The sequence below is a fragment of the Chelonia mydas genome, chromosome 1, assembly GCF_015237465.2.
Source record: "Chelonia mydas isolate rCheMyd1 chromosome 1, rCheMyd1.pri.v2, whole genome shotgun sequence".
Lineage (NCBI taxonomy): Eukaryota > Metazoa > Chordata > Testudines > Cheloniidae > Chelonia > Chelonia mydas.
The window spans coordinates 43,791,180-43,809,790 of record NC_057849.1 but is presented as its reverse complement, the minus strand read 5'-3'; the positions used below and the strand labels follow the sequence as shown (position 1 = coordinate 43,809,790).

General features: G+C 44.5%; 1 protein-coding gene across 3 annotated transcripts in view; it reads left to right on the top strand.

Annotated features, from left to right (window-relative positions):
- Positions 1-18,611, top strand: part of ATP8A2 (ATPase phospholipid transporting 8A2) — a 652,386-nt gene that overhangs the window by 121,389 nt on the left and 512,386 nt on the right. For 2 of the 3 annotated variants that reach the window (XM_027821585.3, XM_043530953.1), the window contains exons 6-10: positions 424-464; positions 2,832-2,905; positions 7,333-7,402; positions 14,400-14,527; positions 16,405-16,516. In XM_027821585.3, coding sequence (XP_027677386.3) covers positions 424-464; positions 2,832-2,905; positions 7,333-7,402; positions 14,400-14,527; positions 16,405-16,516 — 425 coding nt within the window. The remainder of the gene's footprint in view (positions 1-423; positions 465-2,831; positions 2,906-7,332; positions 7,403-14,399; positions 14,528-16,404; positions 16,517-18,611) is intronic. The other variant, XM_043530957.1, reaches the window with a different exon arrangement.

Here is an 18,611-nt window from a genome sequence, read left to right as displayed (position 1 = left end):
TTCATATCTCAAATGGGAGATAAGACTATGTTATAGTTTAAAATAATGGAAATTGAATGATAGTGGGTCACCTCCTGCTCTCTGTAACATGTATGCAACTCCTAGCAGTATTTCTGGATCTGTAATCAACATCACAATGTTGGGGTGATTTCATAGAAATAGTATGTACTGAGAGCCAGATTCTGCCCTGGGACATGTGTGCCTGGCTCTGATTCATGTGTGCACTCACACACATCAGAGGATGAAATTTGATACCAACTTCTGAAAAAATATTTAGGATTGTATCCCTGCACATTAGTTAATTTGGACCTTGGCATATATGCTTCCTGTGCTTCAAGGTGTTTGGATAGTGTAAGTCATCTTGATTTTTGATATGCATTCTAACAAATAAAAATTAATTAAAGTTGATGATTTTTATTTCAGTTTTACGAAATGGATTGTGGCGGACCATTATGTGGAAAGAGGTAAAAAAACCAATTTTTAAAATGTTTGAAAAGAATTACTTTTGATGGACTGATTCTAGGATGGCGCAGAGCCAACGACACTGGATTTACACTGTCTAATGAGTCCCCTGTGATGGGGGAATCCTTGGCTGCCTGTTTAGGGCAGCTTTTTGTGACTGCTTTGCACTGTGGTAGCAACGCAGAGCTCTCAGATATGGTCTCCAAGATTGTGTCCCATTCATCTGTTTTTCCAGTAACAGTTGTCCATTTGTTACTTTTATAATAACAATTAGGTATTATTGATATTACCATAGAGACTAGAACCCTGTGCTGTTTGCTCCTTTGTAGCACATTGCTTTTATCCCAATAAAAGTTAATTAGTTTCACTGCAATGGCACAGCTATATTAATATTGTTTTTAACAACTTTATATGTTCTCTGCAGATCTAGGGGAATTTTTTCTCTGAAGTCTTAGGCCCAGATCTTCAAAAGTATTTAGGCTTTGGAAGTTAGGAGTCTAAATACCTTCAAGGATCTGGGCCTTACTTAAATACTTATTTAACTTAGGTAGTTTCTGGGGCCCAATCAATTAGAACTTTTCCCTATAAGAAGTTCAGATTTTTTGAGACCAGGTTCTACAAACCCTCAATCACAAGGATAATCTGTACAGGTATAATGAACACCTATGAAGAGAGCCAGCACAAGGTCTATACACGGCCACATAAATCCCACTTAAACTCAATTTTTTTTAGGACTTAAGTGGGACTTCAGTGGTGCATAAACCTGGTTCTTATCCTCTGCACAATTGTGAATTTAACCCCAGGTGAATACTCTGATTGTATTTAATGAGGTTACTCGTGTGAGTACAGATTCTTCAGGTCAGGCCTGTGGCGCTTAGAGAATTTGTTATAAATCTATATTTACCAGAAAGTCCAAAATAGCTCTTTGAGCTTCATTCTGGTAAGTGATAAATAATGTACATCCCTTGTAATTTTCTGAGAAGGACTCTGAAAACCAAATCAGGAAATTAAACCCATAAAATTATATTTAAAGAACAGTAAGGATCTAATGGAAACCAATGAATCCCAGGGAAAGTAAAGCTGACACTGAGACGTGCCACTTTATCTTAATTTTTCTACCAGATTGTGAATTAGAGATGTCACATAAGGCTGAACATGGAATGTTTTCACATTGTGTTACAGTCTTCACATTTAAACAAAGAATCTTGACTATAAGTGTTTCATTTTGAGTCATGAGGATTCCAGTTTATCCATTATTTTGTCATAATTACTCAGCTGTGTTTAGCATATCACCCTTCTAAAATATCAGATCTGATTTGTTAGAAGTTATTAGACCCGATCTTGCTACCATTGAGGTCCATGGGAATTTTACTTCAGTGGGAGTAGGGTCAGGCTTGTCTTCTCCAATGAAGTTTACTGTTTAAAGCAAAGAAACTTACCATCTACTTTTGGAAACTGCTTGACTTTTCAGGGTCCATTCCGACATTAGGATTATGTCTTGATGTTCAATCTCAATCCAGCAGTTCATAATTTGTATGAACAAGGACAGATGACGTGCGGGTCCCTAAATGATTCCATTGTGTCTAGGCATGAAAGCTGTTGAGCACCTTCAACTCCCATTGAAGATAATGGGAGTTGTGGGTGCTCAGCATCTCTAGGAACAGGCCATGGAACAGCTAATCAGGTGAAATGTGAGAAGTGAAACACAGTTGCTGGTAGTGTTCACAGCATCTACCACTAGTTTGTGTTGCGACATACTAGAGCACCTGCTGATGTTTAATGCTACAAGTGCTTAAGATGAAAAGCATCTAATGTGAGAAGAGTTCAGGTAAGAGGAGAGTAGCAAGCTGGTGAGTAGTGAGAAAACATGGAACCAAGAAAGAAAAGGGAAGAGAAGAGGTCAGAGGAAGAGTAAATCAGACGATACGTTAAAAAGATGAGGTAGAGACAAAAGCAAAGATAAGAAAACTTATGTCACCTGGGAAAGCATCTCTTATCAGCTATCAAGAAGAGCCACTGCCTACAGACAAGCTTGTTCAGGCAGTAGGAGTAATAGGGAGGGGCTTAATCACCTTATCTAAAGTAAGGAAAAACTAAAACTTGAAACTTACTTCTGAAGTTATGACTTATATTTTTTGTCTGTGGTAGACATTGTTTCCCTTCATTAAATGTGTGAAATGAGCCATTTATCTTCTCAATGGTATATAACCAGACTGAATTCAAAGCATCACTGTAGATGTTCTTTGTAAGATACAGAACTCTTCCTCTCTTTGTGAAGGGAATAGTTAACACATTAATAATCCAGATGAACAATCTGTGTTCATTTTCTCTTCTTCCCTGCTGCTGCACTCCTGCCCCTGTATCAATAGGTGGCAGTAGGAGACATTGTGAAGGTCACCAATGGGCAGCATCTTCCAGCAGACATGATCATTGTATCTTCCAGGTCAGATATACTGAGTGGGTGTGACATGATGCTTCTGCTGAACTGAGGTTTTAAAGAAATTATTTTCATCATTAGGCCGTGTAAACATAGATCTTATATGCCAATCCCCTCACTGTGTGAACTGGATAACAACGTTTCTACATCAAAAAGATATGTTTGCCTTATCAGGGAAAGAAGTGATCCTTTCCAGTCACCCTCTCATTTCATTTGCATTGTGAATAACTTCTCAAGAGCAGCCAGGTAAGATGGTGTTCAAATTGGTGGTGCTTGAAACTGAGCTCACTGTAGCATTTTGGGAAATTGGCTCTTTCAGATTTGTAGGGAGGAGATTTGGGGATTTGACAAATGCTGAGTGCAGTCAAATTGCTCAGTGAGTTTTGAAAGGCCTCTCACTTCTAAAAGGTCTTCACTGCTAAAAAAAAAAGTGCAATTTTTTTACCTCAATGTAATTGAGAAGCATGAGCTGTCCTGAGGTAAAAACACAGTGAAGACCTGACACATTAGTTTTATCGTGAGGTAAATTCACTGAGGTCAAGGCGGGTCTAGAGCTGTTCAGCTCATGATAGAACTAAAGTGTCTTGTCCTCACTGTGTTTTTTACATCAGGACTGCTCTTGTAAGTTACTCACCCCAAGGTATAAAACACACCCTTTTTAACAGTGAAGAGAAGCTTTCAGAGGATTTTGCAGCTAAGTGATTTTTGGTGGTGATCAAAAGAACTTTAGTTTTGTTTCCTTGTATTAATTGAACTGAAAAAATTCCAGCAAGTTCCCCCCCCCACTTAGTGCCCCGCCCCCAAGTACTTGTGCCGCCTTCTTCCACTGCAATTAACTCGAGTTATGTATGCTCAAGTTACTTCTCTCGAGTTAGCCTCGCTTGAGAGAAAGCAGTCACAGTGCAGAATAACATTCGAGCTGCTGTGTCCACTGCTCTGGTGCTTCACTTATTCATGTGTGTCACTAAAATAAGGGGGAGGGATAGCTCAGTGGTTTGAGCATTAGCCTGCTAAACCCAGGGTTGTGAGCTCAATCCTTGAGGGGGCCATTTAGGGATCGGGGTCAAAAATTGGCGATTGGTCTTGCTTTGAGCAGGGGGTTGGACTAGATGACCTCCTGAGGTCCCTTCCAATCCTGATATTCTATGAAAGTTTAATCTACACTACAAACGTAGCCACACCCTTGGGCAACCTAGTTATACCAACCTATCCCCTGGTATAGACAGTTCGAGGGTTTCTCTTGTCAACATAGCTACCACCTCTCCGGGAGGTGGAGCACCTACGCCGATGGGAAAAGCTCTTCTTTTGGTACCGGTAGCATCTTTACTAAGTGCCACAGCACTGTAAGTGTAGACAAGTCCTGGGACTTCTGGGGGCATATCTCATGGGTCTTTGCGCTGCAGTTAGATGAGCTGCTCTGTAAATTCTTTTTTAGTGAATTATGAGAGAACTTGTCTGTCCTCTCTGGGTGCCTGGGTGGGAATTATGAGAAGGCATTGGAGGACTGTCAGCACTCGAGTGGAACTAGCCTGTGGCCACACTAGAGTGGGCATGCCAGCATCTGCTGAGTTGCGCTCTCTGAAGTTTTAGCCTGTACCCCCTGATAGACCAGCCAAGTTGTGTTTAAAAGCACCGCCACACTTGAGTTAGGAGCAACATTTGAGTTATAATTTGAGTTAACTTTGCAGTGAAGACACACCCTAAAACTGCAGGTCTTCTCTTCACCACCCAAACATCAAACAAGGGATCTTGTGGGTGTTCTTCTTCTCTCTAACTAGCAATGGCCATGGGTCACCCTGATCCCCAGGCCCTGAAATTCCCTCCTGGAGAGGGAAACAGATGACTAACCTTCTGAGAAATGTCTTTTCTGAGCTATTGGCCTACATTTCCTGCCTTGCCCTCACTTTCTGTCTCATTCTTGTGTCACCAGGAGAAGCAGTGTCTCTGGTGGAGATAGATAGCAGGTAAAAATGAAGATTTGAAATTTCAAAAGTGACTAGCGATTTGGGGTACTGGAGTTTTAGGGTGCCCAATTGAAATTCTATAAGGTGTCCTGAGGGTGCTCAGTAAGTCTGAAAAATATTGTCCCTTTAATCATGACTGAGGTTGAGTACCCAAAAACTGAGGTACCTCAAATATCTAGTTCGTTCTAGGATTTAGGTCAAAATTTAAAAATAAGATTTATTTAAATAAAAGCCCCAAATTATTATTGATTATTTATTACTAGCCAGGTGGCTCCCAAATTTAAGTGCAGGTAGGGGATACAACCACACTCTAATCAGAATGGTAATTTCCAGTTTTGAGGGATACTCATTCCATTTTGGGCTTTCTCCCCCAACGTTTTATATTTAAACTTTTTCTCCCACTTACCTGCTTCACTGGGATTTAGTTCTTAAGATACATAGACCAAATTATTCTGTCAGTACCACTCCAGTAACCCCACTGATGTCAGTGAGGTTACACTGGTATAACTGAGGCATAATTTGGCCCTGAGTATGCTGTTTAATTTATGAAATGCTTTGCTTTTAGTACTGGCCATTTCTGTTGTGGTTTTGCTTTTACCATGGTCGCTTTGTTATGTACATAATAAATTCTTTGAGATGGTAATAATAATAATAATAATAGCCCTCAGTTCACCAGAAAGCTTTGCATGCTCTGCAAGGATGGATTGTTTGATTTGTATATGGTATGTGCTGTATTAAGGTATTGTGTGTACAGGTATATTGTTTTGACTGTTAAATTGTCTATTATTTTGATTATTCACATAAAGATGACATTCAAGGGATCTTACAGACAGCAGAAATTCTTAAGGCAGAAAAAAAGACCAAAAGCAATTAAAGATCATATTTGGATCTCATTTGTACTGGGTATAAGAGGCATTTTCAAGTCTATATACAGATGTGAAGAACTTTGTGTAAAAATTTCTTGGCCTGTGATATAAGTGCTGCGTCTGATCCACCATCTAGATTACAGTGAATTTGCTGTTCATAATATGACCAAAAATATGGACCATTGTGGTTTATGTATTAGAGTCTGTAGTGTCCATTGGATTTGATCTGTTAGTTTGACCATATGTGGGAAGCTGTGAACCTGTGTTCCAGCTCCCATTGCTGTATGACTTCTGAAAGAAAATTTATTTCTCTGGAGACCACATACATCTCTGTGTATATGGCTAGATCTGCATACCTGCATCTCTCTGGCATTCAGGTGTCTAGCAGTCAGGAAAATGGCAGCAATACAAGGGTTAATTTAAATCTGATTGCTTCAGGAGGTATAGAACAGCATCTCAATGTATAGAAAGTAGTCTGCAAACTATGAAGATGAAATGCGTATCTGGGTCCAAGTAGGAAGTGAATTCCTTCATTGTGATGCATAGACATAAGTGAGGATGTCTTTTTAAAAGATATACTCTAGGAATTATTTTGGGGAAGTTCTATGGCTTGTGTTATAAAGGGGCTCAGATGGTCATAGTGGTCCCTTCAGGCCTTAAAATCTATGAATTTATGAACTACAGGACAAGATGAATGAGTACAAACTCTGGGCAAGATTCTAATACTCCTCAGGTGTGCCCTGAGAGTAGGCACTCTGTGAAAGCATCATCATTGTATACCTGAATTTGACCCATACTTAGCTCTCTCCCACCCTTGGACAGCCTATTCCAGCCAGGAAGAGGAGTAATTTCTGTAAGACAGGGGATGTGTGGGGATGTGTTAGGGCACAAACACTCTAGTAGACCACACCCCTTGAGTCTAACCCTGGTTCCAGAATGCCTTTCTGTGGCTCCAACCACAGGACACCTGCAGAGTAGCCTCTGCAAGTTTGGGGGGAACTAGAATCAGGGAGGTGGAACATTAACATCCTCTGCTGCCCTTACAGCCATGGCTTTTTGGTGAATTGTATGAGCAGGGTATAGCCAGATTTGGCTCTATGGGGAAAAAATGTACAAAGGTATGAAGGGAGCTGGTGCCTAATTGTCCTTAGTAATTTGAAAATCTCCCCTGTTTTAATGTTGCTATGGTTTTCCAGCATTCTTGCTCAACAAATTTGGGGAAGAAAATTCTAGAAGGAGAACTTGTCAAAAGTGAAACAGCTGAGTTATTAAATAATGTGAAGAATTGAAGCAGAGGTTCTTTAATATTTTCTAGAAGTGATGTGTACTTATGTTAAACCTGCTTGTTTTTCCTGGATAGCGTCTGTATTGACTCAGATAGAAGTGTATTTTTTAAGAAATCATTTAAGTCATTTTTAAGTGAAGTAATTTTCATAGGGATTTTTAAAAAATGGCACCCTGTCATTCACCATCAGAATTTAACTTTTTGCCATATAATGTATTGAGAATAGTTATAATTGGGTAATTTCAAAGCACAAGTTAGGCTCAATGTAATTGTTTTATAAAATGTTTAATCATGAAAATTTTACTGTGCTTTCTGCAGTGAACCTCAGGCAATGTGCTATATTGAAACATCTAATCTTGATGGGGAGACTAATCTTAAAATACGACAGGTAAAATCACATTTATTTTGTTAGTGTATAATGTTAACTAGAAAGTCCCATTTAGCAGTTAGGAAAGGGAGTTGGGTGTGAGGAGATCTGGATTCTAAATGCAGCTGTATAACTCTTGACTAGTTACTTATGCTCTCACTGCCAGTTTCTGCATCTATTGAATGGAGGTGGTAATAATTGCTGTACAGATTTGTTGAGAGACTGAATTAAAGAGAGGCATGGTCCAGTGGATTTAAACATGGGAATGGACATCAGGAAGATCCTGGCTATGACGCTTACGTCTAGTGTGGCCTTCAAACAAATATTTAACTTCTCTGCCTCACTTTCCCCCACTCTAATAACAGCAGTATTCTTCCCAGGGCTGCTGTAATTACATGCTTGTAAGTGCTTTAAACATGAATTTACTCTTTCTCCATCTTACAGGACCTGCATTTGATGACCTTCAGGTCATGTTGCAAAGCGTATGGGCCTGATTCTCATTTACACTGGGGCTGCTTTGTACAACCCTGGCCACATAAATAGACCTTTAAAGAGTGTGAATTAGACATATCCACTTCCAGGCTTCTTTACACCGCCAGAGAGGTGTAAAGGTGAATCAGGGCCTGTGTATTTACCCAGGCTTTCTCCGACTCCTAAGTGTGAGCACCTCAGTCTTTGGGTGGGGAGCAGCATGGAGCGGAGATTGGTACTTTTGTGTGAGTAAAAATAATTAACTGAGTCTCTTATGCACATCCTGCTTGAGGGGATCCCAGTAATTACAGAGCGAGAGGCCAAGCTCCCACCATCCTCCTCCCCATCCCCAGCACCCCATGCCGTGGTTTATCAGAGCTGATGCAGAACCTTTGGTGTGTGGAGTCCCCTTACATGCCCTCTCCATAGCATGTGCAGCATGGATACAGTGGCTGTTCTGTACCAAGGGGCATCAGTCACGCTGTGCCCATGGTAAACTTCACCAGAAGGACACATTTTATTTTATGCAAATATATCTGTAAAATATAAGAGAATGTTTAGAGGTGAGAAAATAAGTTTGTATTTTAAATGTTTGGGAAATGTAAAGTTATCAGAGAAGAGGAAAAAAAGAAAAGGATGGATCCGATGAAGTGAGCTGTAGCTCACGAAAGCTTATGCTCAAATAAATTTGTTAGTCTCTAAGGTGCCACAAGTACTCCTTTTCTTTTTGTGAATACAGACTAACACGGCTGCTACTCTGAAACCTGTCATTATGCAAGTCAGAGAAGAGGAGTTACAGATTCTCTTCTTACTGACCCCGGTGTCAATTGGGAGTAACTCCATTTAGACACTGCAGCTGCTCAAATCTAAAACTAATGTGTGAGGAGAATCAGGGCATTGAGCACATTAAGATGCAATTTCATGGGATTGCAGCATACCCCTGGCAATATCAAAGCAGCACTTAGAAACCTGTGTACTTGTTGTCACGGAGTCCCCAGGCGATGCTCTGGAACTGCTCCCTATGAAGCCAGTCAGGACTTTGGGAAAGTCTCCTTTCTGCTAGCAGACTGTCTTCAGGACTCACAGCTCACACAACTTCCACCTTCCTGGGTCTGACCTCGGAGCATTCAGCATCCTCTGCCTCTCCGTGCTCTTCCCACAGCGAGTCCGTCCAGGCAGGGTCCTGGGGAAGCCAGAGGGTCCTGCACCCCAACTTCGCAGTCAGACGTGACTCTCAGCCAGCCAGCTAGTAAAACAGAAGTTTATGAGACAACAGGAACATGGTCTAAACCAGAGCTTGTAGGTGCAGAGAACAGGACCCCTCAGCTGGGTCCATTTTGGGAGGCAGTGAGCCAGACAATCCCATCTGCACTTCACTACATGTCCCCAGCCAGCCCCAAACTGAAACTCTCTCCAGCCCCTCCTCCTCTTGGCTTTGTCCCTTTCCCAGGCCAGGAGGTCACCTGATTCCTTTGTTCTCCAACCCTTTAGCTCTCACCTTGCGGGGGGAAGGGCCAGGCCATCAGTTGCCAGGAAACAGGGTGTCGGCCATTCTCGGTGTCCAGACCCCTGCACACACCTGCCCTCTAGGGCTCTGCAACAATCATACACCCTTATCCCACCACCTAGATACTTAAGAACTGCATAGGGGAAACTGAGGCACCCCCACAATATTCAGAGGAAACATTAAGAACAGTCCTGCTTCGTCACATCTCTCCCCCTTTGAGACCGAACTGAGCGGGGTCACTTTTGCCGGTGACCTGGGGAAGTTCGAAGCCACCAACATTCCCATGGATGCCCCAGCATCTCTCCTGTTCCTTGGTGGGAGTTACACCAGGCCCTTCCAGTTTCACGCCCTCCCTTAGGTCGGGGTGGTCGATAGCACTCGCATGCCTCATGTGGGAAGGTTTATGTGGCCCGTGCCCTTTTGCCACCCCAAAACCCCCGGGGGTTAAACTGGGATAGGGTCTTCTCTCAGCGCTCCAGTCTGGAGGCCTGCAATTCGGGCTCTGTTGGTTAAGAGCGCCCATCTTGGCCTGGGCCACATACTGTTCACTTACAGAACTAGCATGGAGACATCCCTTTCTCCACAACCTTGTCTCCCCAACAAGCCACTTGGTTATAGGACTGTTTAACGTTCTTAACAGCTTTCACTTCATCTGAGACCTTCTCAAAGCTGTCCACACTGGATCTTTCAACAGGAAAGTCAGTGGCTTCATTCACAACAGAAAATTTCTGGCTGTTAGGAACTGAAACTTTCTTGATTAAATCACTTTCACACCCTTCAGTTGCAGTAAACGGCTTGCAAAGACTACTATGAGGATTCCTTTCCCTAGGGCTTTTCTATGCAACAGTTCACCCTTCACAGAAATTCTGCCCTTACCCTTTTCACCTACGGCTTGCTCTAGAGGAACACTTTCCTGAGCAACAACAGACTCTTTCTGGGTCTCACTTACATCCAGAATTACGTCTGGCCCATCAGGAGGATTCCTACACAATCCCCTTTCAGGCAAACTTACAGACTTCCTAGGTAAAAGGTTAGAAGCAGTCTCCTTCCCTTTGCCACACACAAGTTCAGTAATCTTTTCCTTCTTGCTACAGGTTTCCACATCCTCAGTAGGTAACATAATCAAATCACCTTTCTGCTCTCCTTGTGCCCTGGCTAGGATCTCACCCTGATTAGACAGAGTTGCTACACTCTTTCCCAACAACACACTAGCAACAGGCAAAATACAAGCACCAGAATTGTCTGGTCTCTGGGATTTTACATAGACACTAACTGGATGCGACCTAGTTACAGTGCCAGTCTCCCTAGCAGACACAAACTTAGGACCATTCCCTTCATAGAATCATAGAATATCAGGGTTGGAAGGGACCTCAGGAGGTCATCTAGTCCAACCCCCTGCTCAAAGCAGGACCAATCCCCAACTAAATCATCCCAGCCAGGGCTTTGTCGAGCCTGACCTTAAAAATATCTAAGGAAGGAGATTCCACCACCTCCCTAGATAACCCATTCCAGTGCTTCACTACCCTCCTAGTGAAAAAGTTTTTCCTAATATCCAACCTAAACCTCCCCCACTGCAACTTGAGACCATTACTCCTTGTTCTGTCATCAGCTACCACCGAGAACAGTCTAGATCGATCCTCTTTGGACCCCCCTTTCAGGTAGTTGAAAGCAGCTATCAAATCCCCCCTCATTCTTCTCTTCCGCAGACTAAACAATCCCAGTTCCCTCAGCCTCTCCTCATGAGTCATGTGTTCCAGTCCCCTAATCATTTTTGTTGCCCTCCGCTGGACTCTTTCCAATTTTTCCACATCCTTCTTGTAGTGTGGGGCCCAAAACTGGACACAGTACTCCAGATGAGGCCTCACCAATGTCGAATAGAGGGGAACGATCACGTCCCTCAATCTGCTGGCAGTGCCCCTACTTATACAGCCCAAAATGCCATTGGCCTTCTTGGCAACAACGGCAGGCTGTTGACTCAGATCCAGCTTCTCATCCACTGTCACCCCTAGGTCCTTTTCTGCAGAACTGCTGCCTAACCATTCGGTCCCTACTCTGTAGCGGTGCATGGGATTCTTCCGTCCTAAGTGCAGGACTCTGCACTTGTCCTTGTTGAAGCTCATCAGATTTCTTTTGGCCCAATCCTCTAATTTGTCTAGGTCCCTCTGTATCCTATCCCTACCCTCCAGCGTATCTACCACTCCTCCCAGTTTAGTGTCATCTGCAAACTTGCTGAGGGTGTAATCCACACCATCCTCCAGATCATTAATGAAGATATTGAACAAAACCGGCCCCAGGACTGACCCTTGGGGCACTCCACTTGATACCAGCTGCCAACTAGGTATGGAGCCATTGATCACTACCCGTTGAGCCCGACAATCTAACCAACTTTCTATCCACCTTATAGTCCATTCATCCAGCCCATACTTCTTTAACTTACTGGCCAGAATACTGTGGGAGACCGTGTCAAAAGCTTTGCTAAAGTCAAGGAACAACACATCCACCGCTTTCCCCTCATCCACAGAGCCAGTTATCTTGTCATAGAAGGCAATTAGATTAGTCAGGCCTGACTCGCCCTTGGTGAATCCATGCTGACTGTTCCTGATCACTTTCCTCTCCTCCAAGTGCTTCAGAATTGATTCCTTGAGGACCTGCTCCATGATTTTTCCAGAGACTGAGGTGAGGCTGACTGGCCTGTAGTTCCCAGGATCCTCCTCCTTCCCTTTTTTAAAGATGGGCACTACATTAGCCTTTTTCCAGTCGTCCGGGACTTCCCCGGATCACCATGAGTTTTCAAAGATAATGGCCAATGGCTCTGCAATCACATCCGCCAACTCCTTTAGCACTCTCGGATTCAGCGTATCCGGCCCCATGGGCTTGTGCTCGTCCAGCTTTTCTAAATAGTCCCAAACCACTTCTTTCTCCACAGAGGGCTCCTCGCCACGCTGTGCTGCCCAGTGCAGCAGTCCGGGAGCTGACCTTGTTCATGAAGACAGAGGCAAAAAAAGCATTGAGTACATTAGCTTTTTCCACATCCTCTGTCACTAGGTTGCCTCCCTCATTCACTAAGGGGCCTACACTTTCCTCGACTTTCTTCTTGTTGCTAATGTACCTGAAGAAACCCTTCTTGTTACTCTTAACATCTCTTGCTAGCTGCAACTCCAGGTGTGCTTTGGTCTTCCTGATTTCACTCCTGCATCCCCGAGCAATATTTTTATACTCTTCCCTGGTCATTTGTCCAATCTTCCACTTCTTGTAAGCTTCTTTTTTGTGTTCAACCCCAGTTCCAAGTCCTTTTCCTTAGGAGCTTCTCTTAGGTGTTCAGTTGTGGGAGAGTGAAGAACAACAGATGATGTCACTCCCTGCCTTATATAGCTTTAGCATATGGCAGGAACCCTTTGTCCCAAACTCAGTTTGTGGAAAAACACTGGTATCCAAGATGAAATTCTGTGTCATGTGGCCTGGTCACATGCCCTTGCATACCTTGCTGAGTCATAGCAACCATTACTTACAAGCTGTTTGGAGCATTCTCAGGGATGCTTACCAGGTGGGGCATAAGCTTCTCCTAAAGCCTATTGTTTTTCCTAATGGCCCATTACCTTGAGTAGGCCCTTCATAGCCGACTATCTAGACTGGAAGCATTTTGCCTAGTGGGTGTCACCCAGGTGTGATTACATGTGAAATACAGATATGTAGTCAATATTCATAACTTCCGGTACAAAAATGATACATGCATACAAATATGATAATCATATTTAGCAAATCATAAATTTTCCAGTGACACCTCACATGACCCATCTTGTACAAAATGCATCATCATAATGCCATTGTAACTTACAATTCATATTTTAAAACATTTATATTTGCCTGCATTTTAATTTTGTTTGAGAAACTGTGGTTGTATCTACAGGTCTGATACCAAGGACAGTAGTCTGGGGAAGAATCGTCTGCAGATTGTATTTATATATGGGTCACTGCATTTAAAAAATGTGGACCTGATTCTCTAACTGCCTTGCAACGTGGAGTCTCACTTGAGCAAACAAGATGGAAAATGGGTTTATGGCAGTGATTTACACTCACTTTCCACTCCCTTCACTCAAGGGTAACTTTTGACACAAGGCAAAAAGCAGTGAAGAATCAGGCATGTGGTTTCTAAATTTCAGAAAATGGCATGTTAGGGTATGGGTAGTGATACCTATGATAAATCTTACACTGCCCTCCCAATAAGTTAATACATTGGGTTAAATTCTTGTCTGCGATATGCAGTCTTCACTGAGTGCAATAGGATGGGGGAGCTGCAAAGGAGCTGGATGCAGTTCCTCGATCCTGGGGGCAAGAGAGGACCAGTTTGACACCCCGCATAGTTTAAGTCAAGATTGGATGTTTTCATGAAAGAGATGCTCTAGGAATTATTTTGGGGAAGTTCTGTGGCATGTGCTATACTGGGTGGGCAGACTAGATAACAATGATCCCTTCTGGCCTTGGAATCTATTAATCTGTGGTGAGTTAGCAATCAACCCTGAGCAAGGGCAGAGCATGGTTGTAGTGCCCCAGGAGCGGCCCTGGAGGGAGAGTGGGACTTAGCATACATGTGTCAAAAAGCTACATTGCCCCGTGTAGGGGGAGGGGGAGGGCAGAACCAAAGCTGCTCTCATTCCTTGTTTCTTCCCACTCCCTCCTGTCCACTTGCGCCGAGTGGGGGAACATAACAGCGCTGTGAAGACTGTTTTCTGTGCACTGCTATGAATGGTTGTAGAGGCAGCTGGCTCAAGCTAGTAAGGAGGTGCCTTATGCCACTTTACTGCCTTGAGCGACCATGCAAGCTAGGGCAAAATCTGGTCCTTATTAAGTCAGCAATTTCTGTGGGGCTACAGAGCCCCTGAATCCCATAAGCAGCAGAAGAAGCTCGAGTACTAAGTCAATGTACTAAGCGATGCCTCTGTCTCTCACTTGTTGGGATACATTATAGAACAAAATGTTGAAAATTAAACTAACAAGAAAAGTTGAAATGACAAGCATCTCCTCTGGCTTGGTCTCTGGCAGGGGTTGACTCAAACTGCTAGTCTGCAGTCGAGAGAAGACTTGATGAAAGTGTCTGGGAAGATAGAATGTGAAGGACCCAACCGTCACCTCTATGACTTCATTGGAAACTTGCGCTTAGATGGCCAAAGGTATCAACTTTACTGAAAGACTACAGTTGTCTTCTGTTAAGAAATATGTCTAAGGTGTATCTGTGCACTGTGACCTCCCTGGCAACATAGAAAGAACATAACGGTATTTCTATGGGTGACTGCTAACGGGTGCATGGGCCGGATCATCAGCTACTGTAAAATGGTGTAGCTCTATTGACCTCAATGGACAGTCTTTACCTTAAGTGATAGAGGCCTGTGAGTTCTGGAACTAGAAGACCAGGGTTCAGTGTTCCCTCTAATTTTTCACACCCATGTGCAGAATGAATTTTACGTGCACCAGTATGGAGGTGATGTGTGACACATAACAAAATTAATGTGGTAGGGGTGGAGTCGAGGGGTTTGGAGTGTGGGAGGGGGCTCAGGACTGGGGTAGAAGGTTGGGGTGCAGGGGTGTGAGGACTCCCCCAGCTCTCTCTCCCTGCAGCACCTGGGCTGGTGGGGAGAGGCACCCCTCTCTGCCATGGCAGCTCCGGGGCTGGGGCTGCAAGATAGGCACCCCTCCCCCGGTCCCTGCAGGTCCGGGCTGGGGCTGGGTTTGGGGAGGGCCGGCCGGGTTCGGGCCAGGCCGTCCAGGTTTGGGGTCGGGCCGGGCCGCCCAGGTTTGGGCTGGGGTAGGGGCGCCCTGGCCATGGCAGGTCTGGGCCGTGACATAGTTGGGGCCAGGGGTAGGGCTAGGTTGGGGCTGGGGGAGGGGTGCCCTCCCCCAGCCACGACAGCTCCCTGGTTCCCTGAGCGCCTGTGCTGCACTAAATAGGCCACTGCGCGACCGCGCAGCTTACAGAGAACTTAGCCAGGGTTCCAGTCCCACCTTGCAAATGATGAATGTTTATTATGGGAGAAGTGAGAGCCCCTTCATAGTTGAGCTTGCAGCCACAGTTCCTTTTTAAGGGTAATTTAGTTCCCTCTTGTAACTCTTAAAAGAAAAAGTTTCATGCTTCAAATATATAAATTCAAGTACTATAATCCATAGAAATTAAAGTGCTTTAAAAAGAAGTGTCATTATGCTCATTTTATAGGTGGGGAAACTAAGGCCTGTTCTACACTAGAAAATCCAGTGTAATTAAGCTGGCCTAAGCTCCAGTGTAAACAGTGCTAGGTTGATGGAAGAATTTTTCTGTTGACCGAGCTACCCCCCTGTCGGGGAGGTGGATTACCTACAGTGATGGGAGAACCCTTCCCATCAGCACAGATAGTGTCTACACTGAAGCGCAGCGATTCAGCTGTGCTGCTGTAGCATTTCAAGTGTAGATGCCCTCAGGCGCAGAGAGATGAAGTGCCTTGCCCCAGGTAACACAACAGGCTAGTGGCAGAGTTGAGAATAGCACTTGACTCCCCTCGGACAGTCCACTGGATCCTGCTGCTTTCTGAAAATGTTTGTTACTTAGTGACTAAGTAGTTTTTAAGATTAAAAGTCTTTGTAGTGGCTCATTTTTGAAAAGTTTGCCAATTGTCTAGTGCTGTTTATGTCCCTCTGTTTGCTCAATAGAAATCACATTAGCTGGAGTGTTATTTAGGGCAGCCTTGAGGCTGTTCTATAATATGCTAGATGACAAACTGGGAACTGTAGCCAGCTCCTTTGCAGCTCCCGCACCTTGCTGCACTGTGCAGAGACTGGAAGACAGTCGAGGAGTGAACTCAATGTATTTATTTATGGGTGGGCAGTGGCAGATTTACGCTGGAGGTCCCTGACTATTCATTTCCTTCGAAGTGCTGGGTTTTGTAAATGATGTGAAAGGGGAGTAACCAAGAAAAGAAGTATGTGTTCATATAATGAAAAATAACTTTCTTGAATTAGAGTATCTTCAGAGTCATTTAAAATATCTGTTCTTATTTTTTTCTTTGTTCTTGGCTTCTAGTCCGGTTCCCATTGGGCCTGACCAGATCTTGCTGAGAGGTGCACAGCTTAGAAACACCCAGTGGGTCCTGGGAATAGTTGTATACACAGGACATGACACAAAGCTCATGCAGGTAAAATGGATTGGAAATAATTACTCGTGTGTGTTTTGATGGAACTCGGTATTCTCTCTTTCTGTATTCTGCCTGTCCTTATGAGTTGATTATGCAAAATAAAGCGTCAGTCATTATATTTGTAATGCAGTAGCATGCAGAAGCCTCGAGTGAGATTGGGACTCCACAGTGCTGGGTGCAGTATGCGCACTTAGTACCTGCCAGGAAGAGCTTACAACGTACGTTTTATACATGATTAAGGTTAAGATTTTGTCATAATTATTTTTAGTAAAAGTCACGGACTGGTTGCAGTCAATAAACAATAATTCATAGAAGCCTGAGCCCTGCTGCCCAAATGCGGGGTGGAGGGTGACAGCTTGAACCCCGCTGCCCAGGGCTCACCCCGTGGCACAGGGCTGATTGCCTGAGCCCCGCCGCACAGAGCTGATAGCCGAAGTCCCATTGCCTGGGGCTTAAATTCTGGAGGTCACCAAAAATCATGGAATCTGTGACAGACTCGTATCCTTATACATGATATATAGTACTAACTATTTTAAATCTAAATTTATAAAGTAAGTGCCATTGCAGCCTTCCCAGAGCACTACAGTAATGCAAGCTTTTCCTGACTCTCACGCAGAGAAGTATAGTAACAAGGAGAAGTAATGTCAACTGTGACTCTGCAGTATACCCCTGTTCACTTTCTGGAACAAGCAGTCTTCTGTGGGCTGTAATCTAGGAAGAAATTATCTACTTCTAGAACAATAAATCCAGTTAAAACCTTTCCATGCATTAATATGTGCCCTGATCCTGCAAGTAGTTCTATTCAGCCAGGTTCCACCAGACTTTAGTTCAGCTCGTTTAAGATTTAAGGCTATAAAAGACAACTATACTTGGCTACTGTTGAACTGTGTCTAAAAACTTGCAGTGCACAAGAGCTGAGGGGAGGATATAAGGAGCATTTTCCCTCTTAGAGCCCTGTGCAGAAACTAGAGAAAATTCCAATCCCTGCATTCTTTTGAGGACAGTAACTGCTGCTCTCTGCTAGTGTTCCCCTGAGAGCTAGACCAGGGGTGGGCAAACTATGGCCCAGGGGCTGTATCCCAGCCCTCCAGGCGTTTTAATCCGGCCCTCAAGCTCCTGCCGGGAGGTGGGGTGGGAGCAGGGTCTGGGGCTTGCCCCACTCCACGCAGCTCCCAGAAGCAGCAGCATGTTCCCTCCTCCAGCTCCTACATGTAGGGGCAGTCAGGGGGTTCTGAACGCTGCCCCCACCCCAAGCACTGCCCCCTCAGCTCCCATTGGCCGGGAACTGTGGCCAATGGGAGCTGCAGGGCCGCGCCTCCCCTCCTTGAGATAAGCGCCACCCGGAGCCTGCACCCCGATCCCCTCCCACACCCCAACCCCCTGCACCGGTCTTGATCCCCCTCCTGCCCTCCAAACCCCTTGGTCCCAGCCCAGAGTACCCTCCCGCACCCTGAACTCCTCATTTCTGGCCCCACACCAGAGCCCACAACCCAAGCCAGAGCCCTCACCCCCTCCTGCACCCCAACTCCCAATTTTGTGAGCATTCATGGCCTGCCATACAATTTCCAAACCCATATGTGGCCCTCAGGCCAAAAAGTTTGCCCACCCCTGAGCTAGACCCTCAGAGGCAGGGACGTGGTCTTGTTCTTTACCTGCCTTGGCCATCAGAGTGGGATGAATAGGCTGGAGGGAGTGTGCTGAGCCCTCAGAAGAGATTGAGCATAGTACATGTCCCCTATGTCTGACTCACAACAGTAGTCTGTTAGTCTCTGTGTGTCTGTGTTTGTGTATATAATACCACCATAGTGGCTAGGGGCCCTAGTCATAGACTTTGCATAAATACAATATTTAACTGGTTGGGGATGGAGTTTGAGAACAAAATAGCTAAGTCCACTGTTTTAAGACTCTGAAAATTAACTGTGTGCGAAAGAACTAAGGAGAACAGTCCCACTTTTGTAGTTCATAGAATCATAGAATCATAGAATATCAGGGTTGGAAGGGACCTCAGGAGGTCATCTAGTCCAACCCCCTGCTCAAAGCAGGACCAATCCCCAATTAAATCATCCCAGCCAGGGCTTTGTCAAGCCTGACCTTA